This window comes from Syngnathus acus, chromosome 20, assembly GCF_901709675.1.
Source record: "Syngnathus acus chromosome 20, fSynAcu1.2, whole genome shotgun sequence".
NCBI classification, from domain to species: Eukaryota; Metazoa; Chordata; class Actinopteri; order Syngnathiformes; family Syngnathidae; genus Syngnathus; species Syngnathus acus.
The window spans coordinates 5,280,536-5,298,174 of record NC_051104.1 but is presented as its reverse complement, the minus strand read 5'-3'; the positions used below and the strand labels follow the sequence as shown (position 1 = coordinate 5,298,174).

The following is a 17,639-nucleotide window of genomic DNA, read 5'->3' as shown; positions in this document are numbered from 1 at the left end:
ATATTTGTTTATTTATTATTTATTCATCACTCTTATTTATTCATTGTTTGTGCCTTCTTGTTTTTTTTTTGGTGTGTTGTTTACTTGTATGTATATTGTGTACTGTCTTGTCACCGTGGGATAGTGGGAACGTTATTTCGATCTCTTTGTGTGTCTTGGCATGTGAAGAAATTGACAATAAAGCAGACTTTGACTTTGATATATAGAAAATGTTACTTTAAAACCTTTATTCAAAGTGACTTCAAATCTGATCAGTTTTCAGGTACTTATACCTAACGTTCCACAAGTATGTTGTTTTTACTGCAAACAAACTGATGACAATGCAATCTATGTTGTGAAGTAAATTTAGGGGGGGGGGGGGGGGGGGGGGGGGCAGTTTGAGGTGTTTGCACAAGTTATGCATGTTGCGATGCTTTATGACGTCGACATAGCGCAAAGCGTACATCTTTACCTTTGATGAACAAACAAAGCAGACTTAAAAGAGCAAACCTACACAGCTCACTTCCTAGAGGCTGGTCAGGTAAAGCACGCATGCAAACTGCCGAGCGTCTCTCTTCTCACTCGCAGCGCTTCCTTGGATGGGACCGGTGCGCGCAACTTGGCTCTGTGGAGGTACACGAGAAGGTGATGTCGTAAAGTGTTAGTGTCGTAAACCAGGTGCGGATAAGGGGAGGTGAAGGGGAGGGAGGACACGGAGGGGGGAGAAGGGGTGAGAGAGGAGGTGACTCTCCGGCAGCATTTAGACACAACGAAAGGATCATGGCGGATGGCCCCAGGTGTAAGCGCAGAAAGCAGGCGAACCCGAGGAGGAACAACGGTGAGTAAAACTACTTCTGCAGGGGACCTTTGCTTTTGCAGCGGCAGTTGGGGTGTTGCAGTGTCCCTTGTTTTTTTCCGTGCTAACTTTGGATGTGCATAAGTGTGTTTTTTACTCATTCAAAGTGCTGTGAAGTAGCAAGTGAACGCTGCATTGCTGCCTATGTGGTGTACCGTTATACGTACCTGGTCCGCGTACGCCCTCCGCCTAGCGGCTCGCTGCACCCCAGACCATTTGCATCTCACGTTTTTATAAACAGACGCGCAATTATCTCATGTTTACATGTGAATATACTTCTCCCTTCCTTTGTGGAGCCACTTGCTTAGAACATTCTGTCGAGTTTTTTTTTAGCCCTCTTCACCGGTCCGCTGCACCCAAGACCGTTACAAACACCGCACGATGTTATAAACGGACGGACAGCGCTTTTATCTCATCCTAACACGTTGTTGTATATTTGTGCAGACGTTTCTTTATTTGAAAGAGATACTATTGGGTGGTTTTGTCGAGTTATAACCCTTTTAACCCAAGCCGGACCTGCTACCTGGTTGTTATTACACTTCTCGACGGGTTGTTTGTTTCTCCCATAATGGTTGTTGTATTTCTGTGGATGGATTTTTGGTTTGATCAAAGTTAATAACAGCAACTCTTTAGTGTTCTTTCTTTGGTAAATGTACTCCGAGCAGGTATACGTGAGCGACACTGTTGCTGCTGCACCGTTGGGCGGAACAAACTCGTGTTGCCTTATCGAAGCTGCTGGTCAGCAATGCAAAGCGCTTTTAATAACTTTATATCAAAAGACACCACAGTTGTTTTGAAGTTATTAAAATGGTTGCTTTTATCACTTATTTCCATCGTGTCCTAATCTGCCGCCGCCGCCTACCGTTTAACGGGTCTGTTTTGCACCTTAGTTGAAAGGCAATGTACCTAAACCTTTATTTAGTCATTTTTATTACGGCAAATAAGGAACAGAAAGCTCATTAGAAAGACGTCGAGGTTGTACCGAGGCTCCGGAGCGCGAGGCACAGCTCACGCGCCTGTTTATGTGTGAGCAGCGCGCAGTCCATATAAGGACAGCCGCTCTCCGCCTGTGGCGTTGGGAATCCTTTTTGATTCCACTGGGACGGTTGTCACTTAGCCTGCTTTTAAAACGCAATTTTCGTCATTTCTATGTCACCGTCAGATATACTTGCGCACATTTGACTTGGATTTCCCCGGTGTTTTGAAATATACACAAGTGACGCAAAAAGTCGCAGCTTGCGCGCTCGCTACTTTCCTAAAAATGTGGGTTACACTTGCATCCTTTTTATGCCTTTCTGTTTGTAAATGTGCGAGAGTGACAAGCGAAGCGGTGGTTTTGCATCATATATTGTGTATTCTGCCACCCAGTGTAGCCTCAAGGAAGTAGGGTGATAATGAAAATAACGCGTGCCTTTTTTTTTTTTTTTTGGTCTAATAAACATCTCCAAACACGTTAAAACGCACAAATAATTAGTTAAAGTACAGCATTTAGGATACAAAAACAAAACATTACAAAATGTCGAGTAGTGAGATAATACTGATCAAAAACAAATATGCAAATTGTGACAGAGCTACAATGACGATTAGTAATAATGCAAATTGGCAGTGTCACTATAAAATGACGCGTCAACTGTTTAAAAAGTTAATGGGGGGGGGGGGGGGGGGGTGGACTAAGAATGTCCGCTGTTTTTGGTGCGCTCAGCTGGAAAAGTTAGGAATGGTAGTTGTTGTGGGCGGTAACATGCCAGCAAACAATGTTTATCTCAGCTGTTTCCATTGGTGGTTTGTCACAGCGTTGTCCAAAAGTGTCTTCTATTTTTTTCCACTGTCATCTTCGTTTTTTCTGAGGCGTGTTCACTGTGCAGCGTCCTCTCTGGAGATTGGGTGTAAATATGTGAACACGCCTTAGATAACGGTACAGCTAAGAAGCGTCTTTTTTTTCCCTCTCAGTCTCGATCAGTTTCACAAATTTGAAGTTTGTACTTTTCTTAGGCATCAATCAGCCTTTTTGTAATTTTCTTAGTCATCAATCAGGCTTTTTGATGAATATTGCATGGTTGTTTAAATCTAGCAAATGGAACCACATTTGTGAGTTGGAACAAAGAAGTCAGAATGTGTACTCGTGCCTTTTAGATTGACAGGCTTTTACACAAGCCTATTGATATTTAAAGTCCGTGACCAGGCAGATGTCTTGTCTGTTACTTTGACCTCATTTGCATTTGCCTTAATACCCATACTTCCCTTGGCCTCGTGATCTGGCATGCAAACCAGATAATAACATGAAATGCTTTTATCCTAAGTTGAATGAAATGTTATTTAATCACCGTTTGGACCAGTTGTGCCTAATCAATGATGGTCAGCGCCTTTTGCCAGGTCGCTGGCTATTACGTGTAGCGGCGATCAAGGTGAGCTTCATTCCCTGCTGTAAACAGGGAGGTGTTAACAGCTCGCAGGATGACAGGTGTTTGCAATTGGTGGGATACTACTGCTCCCTTTGTCACTTCTCTCTATTCTGCTCCCCTCGGGAATAGACGCCATTCCCCGGCAATGGTAATTTAAAACAGCAATTTGGGAATAGAGGAATGTGAGCAGTAGGGCTGAAAGTTTTTAAGAAAGAATTGCTTTTGCAATCTTTCTGACATGCATTTCTGATTCGATGTGTAAATTTTCATTTAGTAACGTGACAGGAAATGACATCATATTATTACAAACGTTCAAATCTAGGACTAGACTTCGCGGTATGGCCGAAATTCACATCATGGTGTTCATTGAATTTTTTCAAATTTAAATCTAAATTATAATGGTTCTGCCAATCAAGTTATTTAATTAAATTATTCCAGTTAAAGCAGTCCGAAAGTATAATCTTCATTCTTCTTTCATTTAATTAAATATATTTAACAAAAACACTTCCTTAAAGTGAATGTAAATAGTTTTGAGACCTATTGTGTAGAGCTCAAAACCCGGTACTTTGCTTTTGATGGGTGAGCCTTTAGATAAGAGCCTTGAAAAAATGGCAGCTTTAAAGATCTCAAAACTGCATTGTCTGAGATTTCGGTCCTAGAACGATAAATCGTTCAGCCCAAGTGAGCAGTGTTAACATTCTTTGCAGAAAATAAACAGGGCGTCACTGGAATGGTTTTTGGATACTTTCTGGATAGCTGTCGCATCAAAACATTTAATAAAGTGCAATCCTTCTTTCCTCCAAAAGCTTTGACTTCACCCCGATGAATCACCCATCAAAGAAGGAAAGTGAGCTCGGCACTTGGCGACTACTCGTGTGATGTTGAGTACTTGTTTATTGGCTTGATGAAACGACCGTATACTGAGCGCTTTGGATTCTGTCACCACGCCCTAAAAAACTTTTGAATACAACCACATGCTGCAGGTTTTTGCTGGAGAACAATACGAGCCGTGGATACAGTTTGTCAAGTGGAACAAGCGTTGGCATCGGAGGAGGTGGGGATTGGCTGTGTCGCTCCACATGCTCACATTAGTGTTTTTAAAGACATGTGTTTACATTTAAAAAGGTTCACCCCTGTTGTGTGAAGACTTTAGCAGAGGAGGAAATATTTCATTTATCTCACGGCTTTTCACCAACTTCCCCGGCAGCTTCATTTGAAAGTGCCAAGTGGGAAGAAATTGCCCCCACCTCTGCACACCCTCCTCTCTCCCCAAGCTTGTCCTTTATTTTGGTGGAGAGAGAAGAGGAGGGAGGGGGGGGGGTTGAGACACAGTAGCCATGGGTGCTGTTGATTGCCCCCTGACCTAGGCACCCAGCGTGCCTAGAGTATGACTTCACTTTCCTCCTCTGTGCCATTGTGAGGCTTCCAGCATATCCAATTGTGTTTGTGTTTAAGTCTGTTCAATGAAAGGGGAAGAGCGGGGGAGGCGAGGGAGGGCTCGGGGGGGGTTGGAGCCCTCGGCCCTTTCTCCTCTCCCTCCTCTCTCTATCCATTCTTTGGTGACCCCTTAAATTGTGCGCTGTGTCCCCCCCCCCCCCGCGGACTGGCAAGTGGAGGGGTGGCTGTGGATGGAGTTGGTGAGAAGCGGCTGAGGTGGCCAAAGACGTTTGGAACAGGTGACAGCTGAAAGCGATGGCAGATGCAGAAGACACTGACTCCAATGCTTCATCTCACGTCGGTAATATTTTTAGCGGAAATGTTAACTGAAGGAATGACTTTCCTCAGATGGCTTCTCCTTAAATTTGGAATTATATGATCCCACTTCTGTTAAGGCTGCTTAATGATTAGCTGCCCCCACGGAGGCAGAGAGCATTAGCCTATAAAAAGGTGCTCTTCGTGCATAAAGGAGGAGTTTTAGACCCAGAGTCAGTTTCAGTAACCCCCTTAACTGCGCTTGGATGTGCTTTATTGTGGTTTGTGTGGTTGAATGCGTAAATGAACCATTGTGTGTTGAGGCTTTAGTGAGAAAGCCCGAGGAGAAAGAGCCTAGTTACCTTTGCAGTTAGCCTGCTCTACCTCATTCACTTTCAGTGGCAGAAGAAAAGGCCCATTCAGCGGGCCTGGCATGGGGAGGGAGAGCCCTTTTCACACTGGGCTTGTGGGAAATTTCTTCTCCATACTGTGCATGCCATTTGCATATGACCCATTCTTTTCCTGAAGGTCCCCGCGAGGGAGGAATCCATGGAACGTAAGCAGAATTCATCAAATCCTTCCCACACAGCCCAAGGCTCTGAAGGACCCGCATTGTAGCACTCTGACATTTTTATCTTGTAAATGTAGCTTACATGGACGTCACGCTTGTTCGCTTTACATACTGCTCATTACATTTCTCGCCTTGTGCATTGGTGGTGCCCAACAAACTGGGATGAAGGCTTAATATGGTAGGCAGGAGCTTCACTGAATCTGAAGCATGAGCCATGAGGACAATGTGACAGGGAGGGGGCGAACACCTTGAACCATCCCCAAATGAGGGTGACGTACCCTCCGAGGACCGGCAACAGTGTTTCTGAAAAGGGGTGTGATATCCCCTGAGTTTGGGGGGGAGCTTGTAGCAACGCGTCAGCATGATGAGCTGAACAAAACAACAGCCGTTGCCCCCCCCCCCCCTCTCCGCTTCAGAAGAGAAGCATGAGCGACTACTTCCCAGGAAGCGTAGCTCTGCTTAAGTTTAAGCCTGACACCAAAGTTGTGAGTCATGAGCACAGGTGGGTTTGCAAGATAACCTCAGCTACACAAAACCTGCCAACTTTTTCTTTCATTTTCTTCACTCTGCCCTCTTGGGCCCCTTTCCAACAGGTGCAAGTGTGAGATAATGTTCTCCATCGTGATTACCTCTTAATTGCCATCTTTAGTAGTATAAAGACTACAAGTCATATATTGTGTTTATTTTCAATCACGCATTTGGTAGGGCAACAGTAATTCCCTTCGGGTCTGTCTGCAGACCCCTCCTTGACCACCCCCATCATTAGCGCCACCTCTTTTTTTCTCTCCCCGCCTGCCCATCCATCCATCCGTCCCTCTGTCCCCTCCCTCTTGCTTGTGGTCCTCAGTGGAGCGGTTAATGAAAAAGACTGGACGGACACAATAGGCAGAAGGCGGGCTCAGTAAGGCGCTCACGCCAGCTTGTGTTGTGTGAAGCAAAAGCTCTTTAGGGCAAACCTCTGCTAGAGCATCACTTCAGAGCACCTGACTGTCAGTTTGTCAACTTTTTTTCTTTTTTGTCTGCCACAAAGCTTCCCCCCCCCCCTCTAATGTGCTTGACCTTATTGTCGTCCCACAGCGGCTCGGGTCTACAGGGATGAAATTGGATGACATCAGTTGAGAAGTAATCCGTTGCTGTGCATTGTGCTTTGAACACAGCCTAGTGGCTGGCTTTTTGCCAGCCCATTATGATGACCATATTGATTTTCCTCTCCATAGCACACACAACTGATAATGGCCCTCCTGAGGGGGCACGCATTCATATTCACACACTGATTCCAGTTGCGAAGCCTGACTTTGATGTCCCAAGGGTCGCAATGACTAACAAATCGAGAGTACTCCTGTGCCCCCCCCTACACCCCCTCCTTGGAACTTGCACGAGACGGGCTCGGCGAGAGAGCCCAATGACAGCTCAAGCAAAGAAAACCTTAGTCACCCTGTTTGTTAGTCAGAAAGAGGGCCGTCTGCTATGCTGAATGTCAACATGGATAAACATCCACACAGGATTAATGAGAGGAGAATGGTCTGCATGAAAGCAGGAGGGGGGGGGGGCATAATAAAGGGAGGCACGGAGCAACCGCGTCGCCCCATTTAACCCATAAGTATTTTTTTGGCGCTCCCACCGGCCCCCGAGTGTGACCCAATCTAAGAACGACAAGACGAGGCACACTCACTACTGTACTTAGCTCCCGTGTGAGAAATACAAAGCAGGGCAGAAAGTGTTTTTCCTGCAAGATGCTAGTATGGAGTTGTAATCATCTTAACTGTTCCTTAATCACGACCCAGACTGATTGACCCATTTAAATCTGCTATCGACAGACATTCATGAAATCTGGCTTTGTCTAAAATATTCCAGTATATAACCACGATGACCAAGATTCTTTACACAGCATGATCCATTGGCATAAATATTGTGTAAATATAGCAGGAACAGGGATTGTACATCTGTCCTTTTACTCATGCCCCGCCCCCTCCCCCATCCCTCACGCCACCTAGTTACTGTGGCGCCAGTGCTTTTGCCTGTGAGTCAATGAAGCGTGGCCTTTAATTGATTATGCTCCCGAGTTGTACAACACTATTAATTAGCGCTTCTTCGTCACTTGTTTGTTTTCTCCTTCTGTTCCCATCGTAATAACCTTCATTAGCGGGATGAGATGTTAGCTCAGCGGCGGTGTGATTTAACATCACCACACGTGGATTTCTCCAACATCGCTGTTCCTCATAAAGTCTCCGTAGGCTTGTTCCAGAGGGCCTCCAAATTGTCTTCTATCCTTGTTCTCTTATTCCAGTCTCTCGCAGCTGCCTTGGCTCGGATTCTCCGACGCCAGCAGGTGCTGTAGGCATGCGGCTACTCAGCTATATAGCGCTCATAAATAACACCTGACAAAAGTATGAGAGGAGCCACAGCTCCAGCCAGAGCCAGAGTGAGGTAGAGAGGAGATTGAAAGTTTCCTCTGGCAACAGAACAGGGTGTGTCTCGTGGTCGAAAGCTGGCATTCCCAATGCAGAGTGGAATGCGGTCTTTCTTACTTTGTGTTTCTCATTCTTCTGATGCCAGCTTTCAAGAAAACCCTCTCATGCAAATATTCAGCAAATACACCTTTTTAAGCACAAGGCTCTCGTTAAGTGACTGCAAGGAGGAACTTGAATTTGGAGGAAGGAAGCATTTTCTTTAATTAGCATGTAAGAGCTCGGAACAATGTTAATTATGCTTTTAAAGCAACCGAAGGGGTCCGAAAATAAAGTATAGGCACACTTTTATCATCAGCACTAATGAACCAGCACTCAGAATAAATGAATCCATAAATCACCTCAAATCAAGGATTTTTTTTTTATAATCTCCATGAAAGTCGCTTTGCTATTAAATGCTTGCCAAAAGCACAAATGCCAGGCACATCCGGCTTCATCCAAAGTTATTGATCAGCCTCTTGTGGCGAAGGTTAGTTTGTCATTTTCTCTCGCCTTTCCTTGAACAAAACCAGGAAGTGTGTGGGAGATTACGGCCCAGGATGCAACCTGAAAGCCCTTTATCTCTGTGAAAACAAGAAGCTTCCTGCGGCCCTGCTCCCATCCAGACTAGCTCGCCCCCCTCCCTCCGGCACGCACCCGGGCCCCCAGCACCTGTGGCAACCTATTTAAGGCTCCTCATCAGAGGCTGTGAGGTCCACAAACCAGGATGTTTCCACACACAAAAGTCACGGTTTGGTACTCTCCTATAAAAATAAAACATGAGAAGCTTGGCTTTTCTTTTTTCTGGCATACTATGAAAGTAAATGTTACGAACCAGTCGAGAGAAAATCCAGGGTGAACTGTAATCCTTGATCTTTGTTTTCACGTGTAGGTTGTTTGGTACTGGTTGGTTACATAACTTATGCAAATACATTCACATCATGACACAGTTGTCCGCATTGGACGAAAAAAAAAACCCCAAATCTATTATACATTTTTTAAAAAAATCATATTTTCTCTTGCTCTATTGGCACATCAGAAGAATAACCACACATTTATCTGCTTGTCACTTTCAGAAAGATTTCGCCGAAGCAGGACATCACCATGTCCAAAGTGAGAAATTGGTTGTAAAAATTCCGATGATCTTAACCTGCTGCTGCTGATTGATTGGCATTAAATTTTCCATGGCTGTAAATTGTCCACCCTCTCCCTGTACCTTATACTACTTAAATTCCAATATATGATGTCATGCTATAGGTATTGCAATACTACCCTCATATATTCAGTATTTACGCACGTTCAATCACCTCTGCACAGAGCAGAGTGTCTTTACACAGTGTGACAGACGCCTACAAAAAAATAAATAAAAGCCTGGCCTGTTTGCTTGTCATGTCAGTGTCATCCTCCTCTGGAACTAACTCATGGCTTAAATGAGTCACTTTTACTGTACACGTCTGGCTGGGCTAGTTTCTATCAATTCAACTACCGATTCTTTTTTGCTGATGAAGCAGAGTCCGATCAAAGATCTCCCAATGTTATGATTATAAGACAAAACTTGATTCCCCCACTAATCCATTGAGTTGCTGCCACAGCTGGCAATGGTGCTTGGTTCTGACAGTAGCCTGTGCAGAATTTCAATGACCCGGGTCCTCCCCTCCCTCGCTCTTTATTATGCCATCGCTGCTAACTGGCTCCTATTCACTGCTGTGTCCTGACTTCCCAAAGGGACCTAGACAAACAAGGGCTATTGAGCCAGTGCAAAAAAAAAAAAAAAAAAAAAATCCACCACCCCCTGCCCGCCTCGGTCCCTCCGCGTTTTCAGTGCCAGGCTGCAGCGCGTCTTGCTCGCCACAGACGCCAGCAGCAATGGGCAGCGTGCCATCGATTCTTCTGCTCCTCTCAGTCTTCTTTTAAAGGGATTAAACATAGATTTAACTGAGTGGACTGATAAATGGCTGTCGTTAATGTAACATCTGAATGATGAGGGGAGCTAGAACAGTGTTTGTTTGTGCCTTCTTGGAATTGGCTGGTGCACGCGAGAACGAGGGAGAATTCACTTATCTGTAGGTGTGGTGGTAGTTAGTCGCGGGCCGATTGCAGGCTGACTTCCTGTTGTTGCAGTCCATCAGGGAGATCGCGGGGGGGGGGGATGCTCCCATGAGATTACCCCGTGAGAGTCACATGGTTCGGCTGAAATGTGTTTCAAGACAAAGCTTTTTGTTTATTTTTTATTCCTCTGTTTGTTTTTCCATTTCATAAGCGATCTCTCTGACCCTCCACCTGAATGATGACCTGATTGTGAACTGGCTCAATTTACCCTTTTTTGGATTATATTCTCCCCTCCCCTCCTTTCTCCTAATCAAGAAATCTGTTAAGGAAAATCACTTCTCTCCCTAGGGTGCCCAATCATTCTCTCTCTTTCTCTCAAAGCTGATTTGTTTGTTTATCCAAAGAAAAACAGTCTTACGTCGCCATCTAACCTCTCCAAGAAAGTCTTTGTTAGAACTTTTGTAACAAAGCTTTGCTATCACTATCAAGTAATTCCAATGAATTTGCATCCGTCTTTCCTTATTTTGTCGCCTTTACTGGATTTGACGGGCCTCGGATTGACTAAAGGTTCATTTCGATTGGGGTTTGTATCACTGCTGGACAAGGATTTTAGTAATGCTATTGCTGTAGACTGTGTTTATAGGCTAAATAAATCCAGACATGACTAAAGGAACCAAAGACTGTTAGTAAGCAGGAAGAAGTTTCCAATGTGGCCCTGTGGTCTCTCCTTCCTTCATCTCTCCCTGACTTTGTACCGATCGCAACGGGACCGATATCCGGTAGAGTGTGGCGGTAATACAACGTCTAGACGGGTCGAGAGGTGAGCAGATGACTCCTAACGTGATTCAGATCTGAAGGAATCTCACCTCCTGTCTGCTGATGTGGAACGGCATCTGCTCCTCTGGACTATGTGAAGGGTCAGCTCTTCAGGAGGACAGTTTTCCAGGGCGCATTATTATGGACAATGAATCTGAAGTGCAGCCTCGGAAATAACATTCGAGACAAGCCAAGCGTACACCCTGGAAACAAGGTAGCAGGTTTATATTTGGGTCAGGCTTTATCTAGCCCTCTTCATAGGATAGGGCAGAGGCCCAGGGCTGGATTCCACACAATAATTGTATTGCGGCATGACAGATAACGTTGATGTAAAGCTGTTTATTGTTGCCGATGAGTCTATTCAACACAGCCATGCTCTTTCCCTTGTCCTTGGACAGCTTATCCCTCAGGCAGCGGTGGCTGTGTTTTTATTAAACTTGGGCTTTAAATGGACCAGATCCTCTGATCGACAAGCAGATTACCCAACTCATAAAACATACATCACAATCGCATAGATAGTCCGTCCGCTCCTGAGACTCTTGGCTGTTAATATACAAATATGGAGGATTACTGTCTGCTTGTGTCCGTGGTGGAGGAGAAGGGATTAAGGTCTTGGTCCAGACAGATTGGATTTAATGTGTGTGTAAGGCTAAATGATTGCCGTACTGCAAAGCCCTCACGGATGTATACGGCCTGATCTCTGCTCTCTTTCCGTGACATCATATCACCCTGCAATGTTTCCGGATCAGTTTCATTCATTGCAATCGGTTGGGTCAGTTTGGATGTTACGCAGTGTCACGGATTATCACACTATTGTTTTCATCGGCAGTCATTCACTTACTAAATCTGATCAAGATATTATGATCACAAAAACCAAGAGATGTCTTAACTATTCTGATTTTATTTTGGATCCAAGAGGTATTATTCCTTTGGTTATGATACTAGATAAGCAAAGTGACGTTTGATTCATAAAACATAACATGCTTCACAAAGTGTGATGGACAATTTCATAGTCTAAAGCAATGAGAAATTGGAGCCAGTCTGGCATATATATCTCTCGCTATTTTCGATTAACTGTCGCTCACCCTAATGCACTAATCGAATTGGACAATTACAGGATACCACACAAATTAAGGTTCACCAATCAGTCCGTTTTTTTCTTTGGAATATGCAATTGAAATGAATGACTGCGTTAGGAGCTAAGCGTGGTAAACCTAAGGCGTCATCTTCCATACAAGTGAAAATTCCAGCTGCTTCCATCATCCATCTTTACGGAAGATGTATGCAGCTTTAATGTGCAATCGGTGTGTTGGCCTTACTTGGAATAACAAAAGTGGGAATCGTGTCCCAGGGTCCTACACCAGAGATGTCCTAGTGATAGCAACAGATTTACAGTATGTCCTTTACCTGTTTTAACATGCGGACCACACACACGTAAGGCTATTTATTCCCAAGGGCGACCAGCTAAAGGAGAGAGAGCCCCTTAATCATGTCCCTGTCCCATGTCCTCGTTATCACTCACGATTAATGAGCTCTCCATTAATGAAAAAAACAGAAGGTGCCAACCTCTTGCGGAGAAGAGGGAGGTGACTTGTGTATGTGTGTGCACTGATAGTAAACCTTCCCCAGGTACAATGACATCAGCGTCTAAGGTAGATATGATAGCTGTCACAGCTCGGCAGTGTTGGAGATAACAGGGCGTGTTTGTGTGTGTATTTTGATCGCGCCAGCCTCACCCTCTTGGGTCTAATCCGTGATGCCTTTGTATATCGGCCCTCTTTTGTGTATCAGCAGGCTGGGAGGTATGGGATAGGGAGTGCTTGATGAGAGACTGGAAGAGGAGGAGTAGAGGGCGGCAGGTGCAACGGACACCCGGCGCAATCACCGGCACTCTGCGAAAACGGTGACAGGAAATCAAGGTTGTCGTGGCAACCTGGCACTATCGATTAAGCGCGGGCCATCTTTGAGCTTCCGTCAAGAGTCCCGATGGAAATGCGGGGGTGTTTTCGGGAATATCGGAGGGCTGAGAGGAGTTCAGGTCAGAGGTGTGTAGAGTCGAAGCGCGTCAGAGCGGGTTGGGCCGTTAGAAAGCAATGACTCGTCTCACTCATAATTAGCCGCACTTGACCGTTTTGGACTTCCATTTAAAGCTGATGATCCAAGCCTTTACGAGATTCATGAATATTGCTCATGGAAGAGTCATTTCAGTGGATTAAACACAAGTTGACACTCTTCTCTACATGGTGGACGCAAGCGGACATTGGCTGTAATTTGATTTCGAGCACCTTTACCTTGCTATCTCTGTGGTTTCGCCATAGTTGTACACCGAAGTAGGGATGTTGCGTAAGCACAGTGGAGATGCAATCAATATCCTGTATTGATTTGCTAGGAGTTGTATTTTGGGCTGACTCCCGTGAATTTGGAACAGGCTGCAGTCTCTCACAATCTCTGCCCCCTTTGTCTTAGTCTCGCGTGACACGAGGTGAAATAGCCCAGTTCCAAATCCCAAACAGATGTGTCCTCCCTCTGTGTTCTTAACACACAGGTGTATGGTCACAGGGAGATTTTTTTTACTGACTTTTTTTTCTTGTACTCACCCAATGCACACAAAGCTCAGTTGACTCACAATCAGTTGACTGTTGCGTTGGGTCTTGAACTGAAAGAAGAGTTAGTCACACAAAATGGTTTAACAGAACACAATTTATTGAATGAAATCGTTTTTGTGTTTCAAGATTACCTGAATATTACAAGATTCAATTATAGAAAAAAATACCGCAACTACTTTTGTCTCCTAGCAACGAAGAAGGGGTAATAACAGAATTGAAGTGAATTCAATTGAGCGTATCATGGCCTCCAGTAGCATCTTGCAGGAATATAGCAGGCTCCTACCATCAGCGCTCCTCTCCCATCTCTCTTTATTTGGGGCTATTCTGGGCTGAACGAATGTGGCGGCAATGCTGCGTGCTGAGTGAGTCAGCGGTCATTAGGGCGTGCAGACAGCGCTCTCCCGGAGGCCACCGGAGCCAGGCAGTCTAATGATGAGGCCAGTGAAGTGCCAGGGTCCTGAGTGATCAGGACTGCCTTGAGCTTCATCCACTTAGCTCCATTCCCTCGGACCTAACACTTGAAAGCTAAGATTCGCCTTTTGTCGTCCCGTTTGATTGAGTTACGCGTCGATTGCTATTCATGAGTAATGTCATGTTTGCACGCTTGTGTTAAACGGTTAGTCAGATCATTCGCAAGTGTCAGTTATTGCGATCTGAAAGTGATTCGAGGCTCGGCCACACTACTCGGTCCAGTCATCCTCCCCCGGGAGAGGCTGCCTCAACTGGAATGTAAACATGGCAGCTAAATAAACTGCTGAACACAGAGACAGCAAGGGAGAGAGAGAGAGAGAAGCTCAAACAGAAGGCATCCCTATTTGAAGTGGGCCGCAGTTCCCAGGAAACGATCAGGATCAGGACAAATGCGGTTAAGGCCTTAAGAGGGTGCAATCGAAAAGGGGCGGCGCATGCGCGCTGGCTGCGTGGCGGGGCCTATAAGGACAACTCAGCAATCCTCTCCCTCCCTTTTTTGTAACACCTTATCTCAACCTCTCACTCTAAAATAAGAGGCACTCACACCGTGTCACATGACACCGGCAGTCAATCACAGCGCCTCAAATACTCTCTTGAACATGTCGGACGATACGGTCATATTGTTTTTCTTTCTTGTAAAACTTCAAATAATTCCGTTTAAAATTGCCTCGATTGTTGAAATGAAACTCCTCAACTCCAACATAGTTCCTTGGTACATATCGGCAGATTGGATTTGCCTGCTGCAGATGCCTGACTAGTGGTGCCAATAGTCAGAAAAACATCTTGTGTACATTTTGACCACCCCCAGCACCCACTAATCCCCCAACCACGTTTTGATGTGGCGACTTGACAATCGAGCACAGGTGCCGCCGGCTGCTGTGTAACCAACTCCGGTTATTTGCCGTAACTCGGGGCAGGTGGCAGCCATTACGCCTCTATCTCAGGCCTCAGACTGGCAGGTTCTGTCGTCGCCGTGCCAAATTCTGTTCTTGGTCTGCTCTCAACGCAGCTATTGGCATAGCGCAGACTCCCACTACCACCTGTTTCTCGACAACATCACCAGGACTTTCCCAGAGGCACTTCTTTAGATCCCTCTGCTCTGGTTCCTGCTTTCTGTTGTATTGCTTTTTCTCCCATGGCAGATCAAACAGCGAAGGTCTGTGGAGGCGTACAGTACTAGATTCATCGCCAACAAGTAGCTTTTTATAACTCTCTATACCATCTGGATATTCGGATCCGGCTTGAATTTAACGCTGGAGGAAATCTGTCTTTACAACTTCATTGAGGCTAGTTAGTGAGAATTGAACACAATTTATTTAGTGATGCCGGCCAAGACATTTTTAAATATTGTTTGTATCGCCACTGATTTACTGAATAATCCTTTTTCCAGCCCCCTAATCCATCATAACATGACACCACCATTTTCTATTTTTCTTGCCTTCATCGCTGTCCTTAGTCCACTCTGTAGCATCATCTCCTCCACCACCTGGCATGGAGCCAGAGGTGCTAAGCAGCCTCTTAACCTGGTGTCTGAGCCTCGACTCATCCTTTATTCATTCCCATTAAAGTAGCATGAGAGTTGTTCTCTGCCTGTGGACGCTGCTGTTCCCCCCCCCCCCCCCCTCCATTAGAAAGATAAACGGCCACAGTGTGAGTTTCCCTTGCAAGTCTACCATGCATAACTAATGTGAAGGCAAGAATGAAATATTGCCGGATCACCCCAACCCCCATCCTCACTACCAAGCTTCATTTGAGACAAGACAAAGCAAATGCTAACAATTGATGTAAATACAGTTTTTCTTCAAATGTCTTCAGGTTGAAAATTTCGATCAATTTGTCTTGAGCAGATGAAATACTAAGGATGCCTGCGATGAGTCAGTTTCTGCAGATTATGAGCAGAGAGGTTGAAAATAGTGATGAAAATGACAATAAAAGTGCAATGCCAGCAATGCTGTCACGGTGATGGACAGGAGTGTGCATTTTTTGCCCCGTTGGAGGAATTTTGAGCAAGGAGACTCGCTTGTGTATGTTCAGCGCAAAGGGGAAGCCAGGTTAATTAAATATCAGCATATCACAAAGGCTAGCTGAATAGTTTCTCGTTCACAGCCTCTGGCTTGTACAAGCTGCATGTCAATAACATGAACGGTAACAGCACAACATTTGTGATGTGTAGCAGAAGGCAACCGGGAGAGGTAATCCAGCTTTGGGGGAGCTGTTTAAAATGAGCGCAGCCATTTAAGAGAGTTGGATGAGGAGGTCAGGATTTTCCCCTTAATCCTCACACTGCTGCTGGCAGAGCAGAGTGACGAGGGCAGACAGGCGGTAAACTTTGCCGCTGTGACTGTATGTTTAGAGAAGGAGGGTCAAGCTGGCACCGTGCCACTCGAGTCAGGCTGCTATTGTGATCATACAGCATGGCATCGCTTTAGGAAAGTGCCCAAATGACCAAGGGGGTTCGCAGTCAACTCAAGCATCTGCCGACATTGCATTTGGAAACACGCATGCAGTGTTTGTGGCACTAATCACGGATAATGGGTGTTACAGAGACATAGCAGGTGCGTGTCCATTGGACATAATCTATAATCTGATGGTTTATGCAGTGGCATCAGAGGCTCATGGCTCAGATTTTAGTAGGATGACAGAGTACTTGTATGCGAGCAGTGGATGAGCCGTGACGAAAAGGTGTATATTCTGCGTTCATTTGTTGTCCGTATCGTTTATGCTCATTGATGCGGATTATCTGGAATCTATGGCACTTGACCTCTCGGTGAATGAAGCTTCAAATTTGCTTCATGAACCAGTTGTATGGCACTTTTTGTTCAACATTTGGCTCCAAGTACACGGACTTGCCATCCTGAGGAGTAAAAAAAAATACAACTGGTTCATGAAGCAAATTTGAAGTTTCATTTTACCGTCGCTAGTGAGGGGTCGGGTGAGGTCAATCGAACGGAATCAACTTTTACAGATCAGCTACTATTAAAAGTAGGAAAAAGCAGCAAAAATTGTAACTTCATTTGACATGTAACTATAATCACGCTGTATTTTGTTTTTACTCTGTGCTGCCATGTCAACACTGCACATTCATCTACTGAAGAGCAACTTCTAAAAAAACTCAGTGTGGGTGTGGCTGCTGAGTTCATGATTGATTGTGTTTTTATTCATGATGCAATGTGGAAAATTAGTGGTAATACACTGATTATTTTTTTAAGTGTCACCCAAAGTGAGTCAATGCTGGGATGCAGTACTTGCTGGTCTCACCCAAGCTATTAGTTTCGTAAGAGCTCCTTAATTCCACAAGTCACAATAACTTGTTGACAAGAAAGTAATTGTTGAAAATCAAATGTGATGAAAAAATGTACTCTGCAAAAAAATATACGACTGAAAGAAATTGGATCAAGGCACAATTCTTGGAGTTGTCATGCTTTGGAAGAAGTTATTGGCTTAAATTTAATATCTTGTGACAGTCAGGCAGTCTACTTGAAGAACTGTAACAAACAAGGCTCAAAATTCCCCTTTTGCTGTCCAGCTTGAAACTCCCCTCATTTAAAATGAGAGTTTAGGCAGTGGGAAGTATTTATGGTGCAAAATTAGCTTTTGCTTTTTCAGACGGTCATGGTTGAAAATGAACTTGCCTCACCTGTTGGTGCGTTGTCACTGAGCAAGTCACAAGATGTCTAACAGGATTAAGAGTCGAGACTAGGTTCCTCTAAAAGTAAGTCACCATCCAGCCTCCTCAGGCAGGCAGTGGAA

General features: G+C 44.9%; 1 protein-coding gene and 1 long non-coding RNA gene across 2 annotated transcripts in view; one reads left to right on the top strand and one right to left on the bottom strand.

Moving 5' to 3' along the window:
• The first annotated feature begins 466 nt into the window (after nt 1–466).
• The window catches only part of zeb1b (zinc finger E-box binding homeobox 1b), a 36,954-nt gene continuing 19,781 nt past the window's right edge, over nt 467–17,639 (top strand). The window contains exon 1 of the mRNA XM_037279230.1: nt 467–817. Coding sequence (XP_037135125.1) covers nt 760–817 — 58 coding nt within the window. The 5' untranslated portion in view covers nt 467–759. The remainder of the gene's footprint in view (nt 818–17,639) is intronic.
• LOC119138966 lies at nt 516–12,792 on the bottom strand. The gene is made up of 3 exons (XR_005101279.1): nt 10,863–12,792; nt 10,005–10,137; nt 516–604 (listed from the first exon to the last, which is right to left on the bottom strand). It is a non-coding gene; the product is annotated as an uncharacterized LOC119138966 (long non-coding RNA).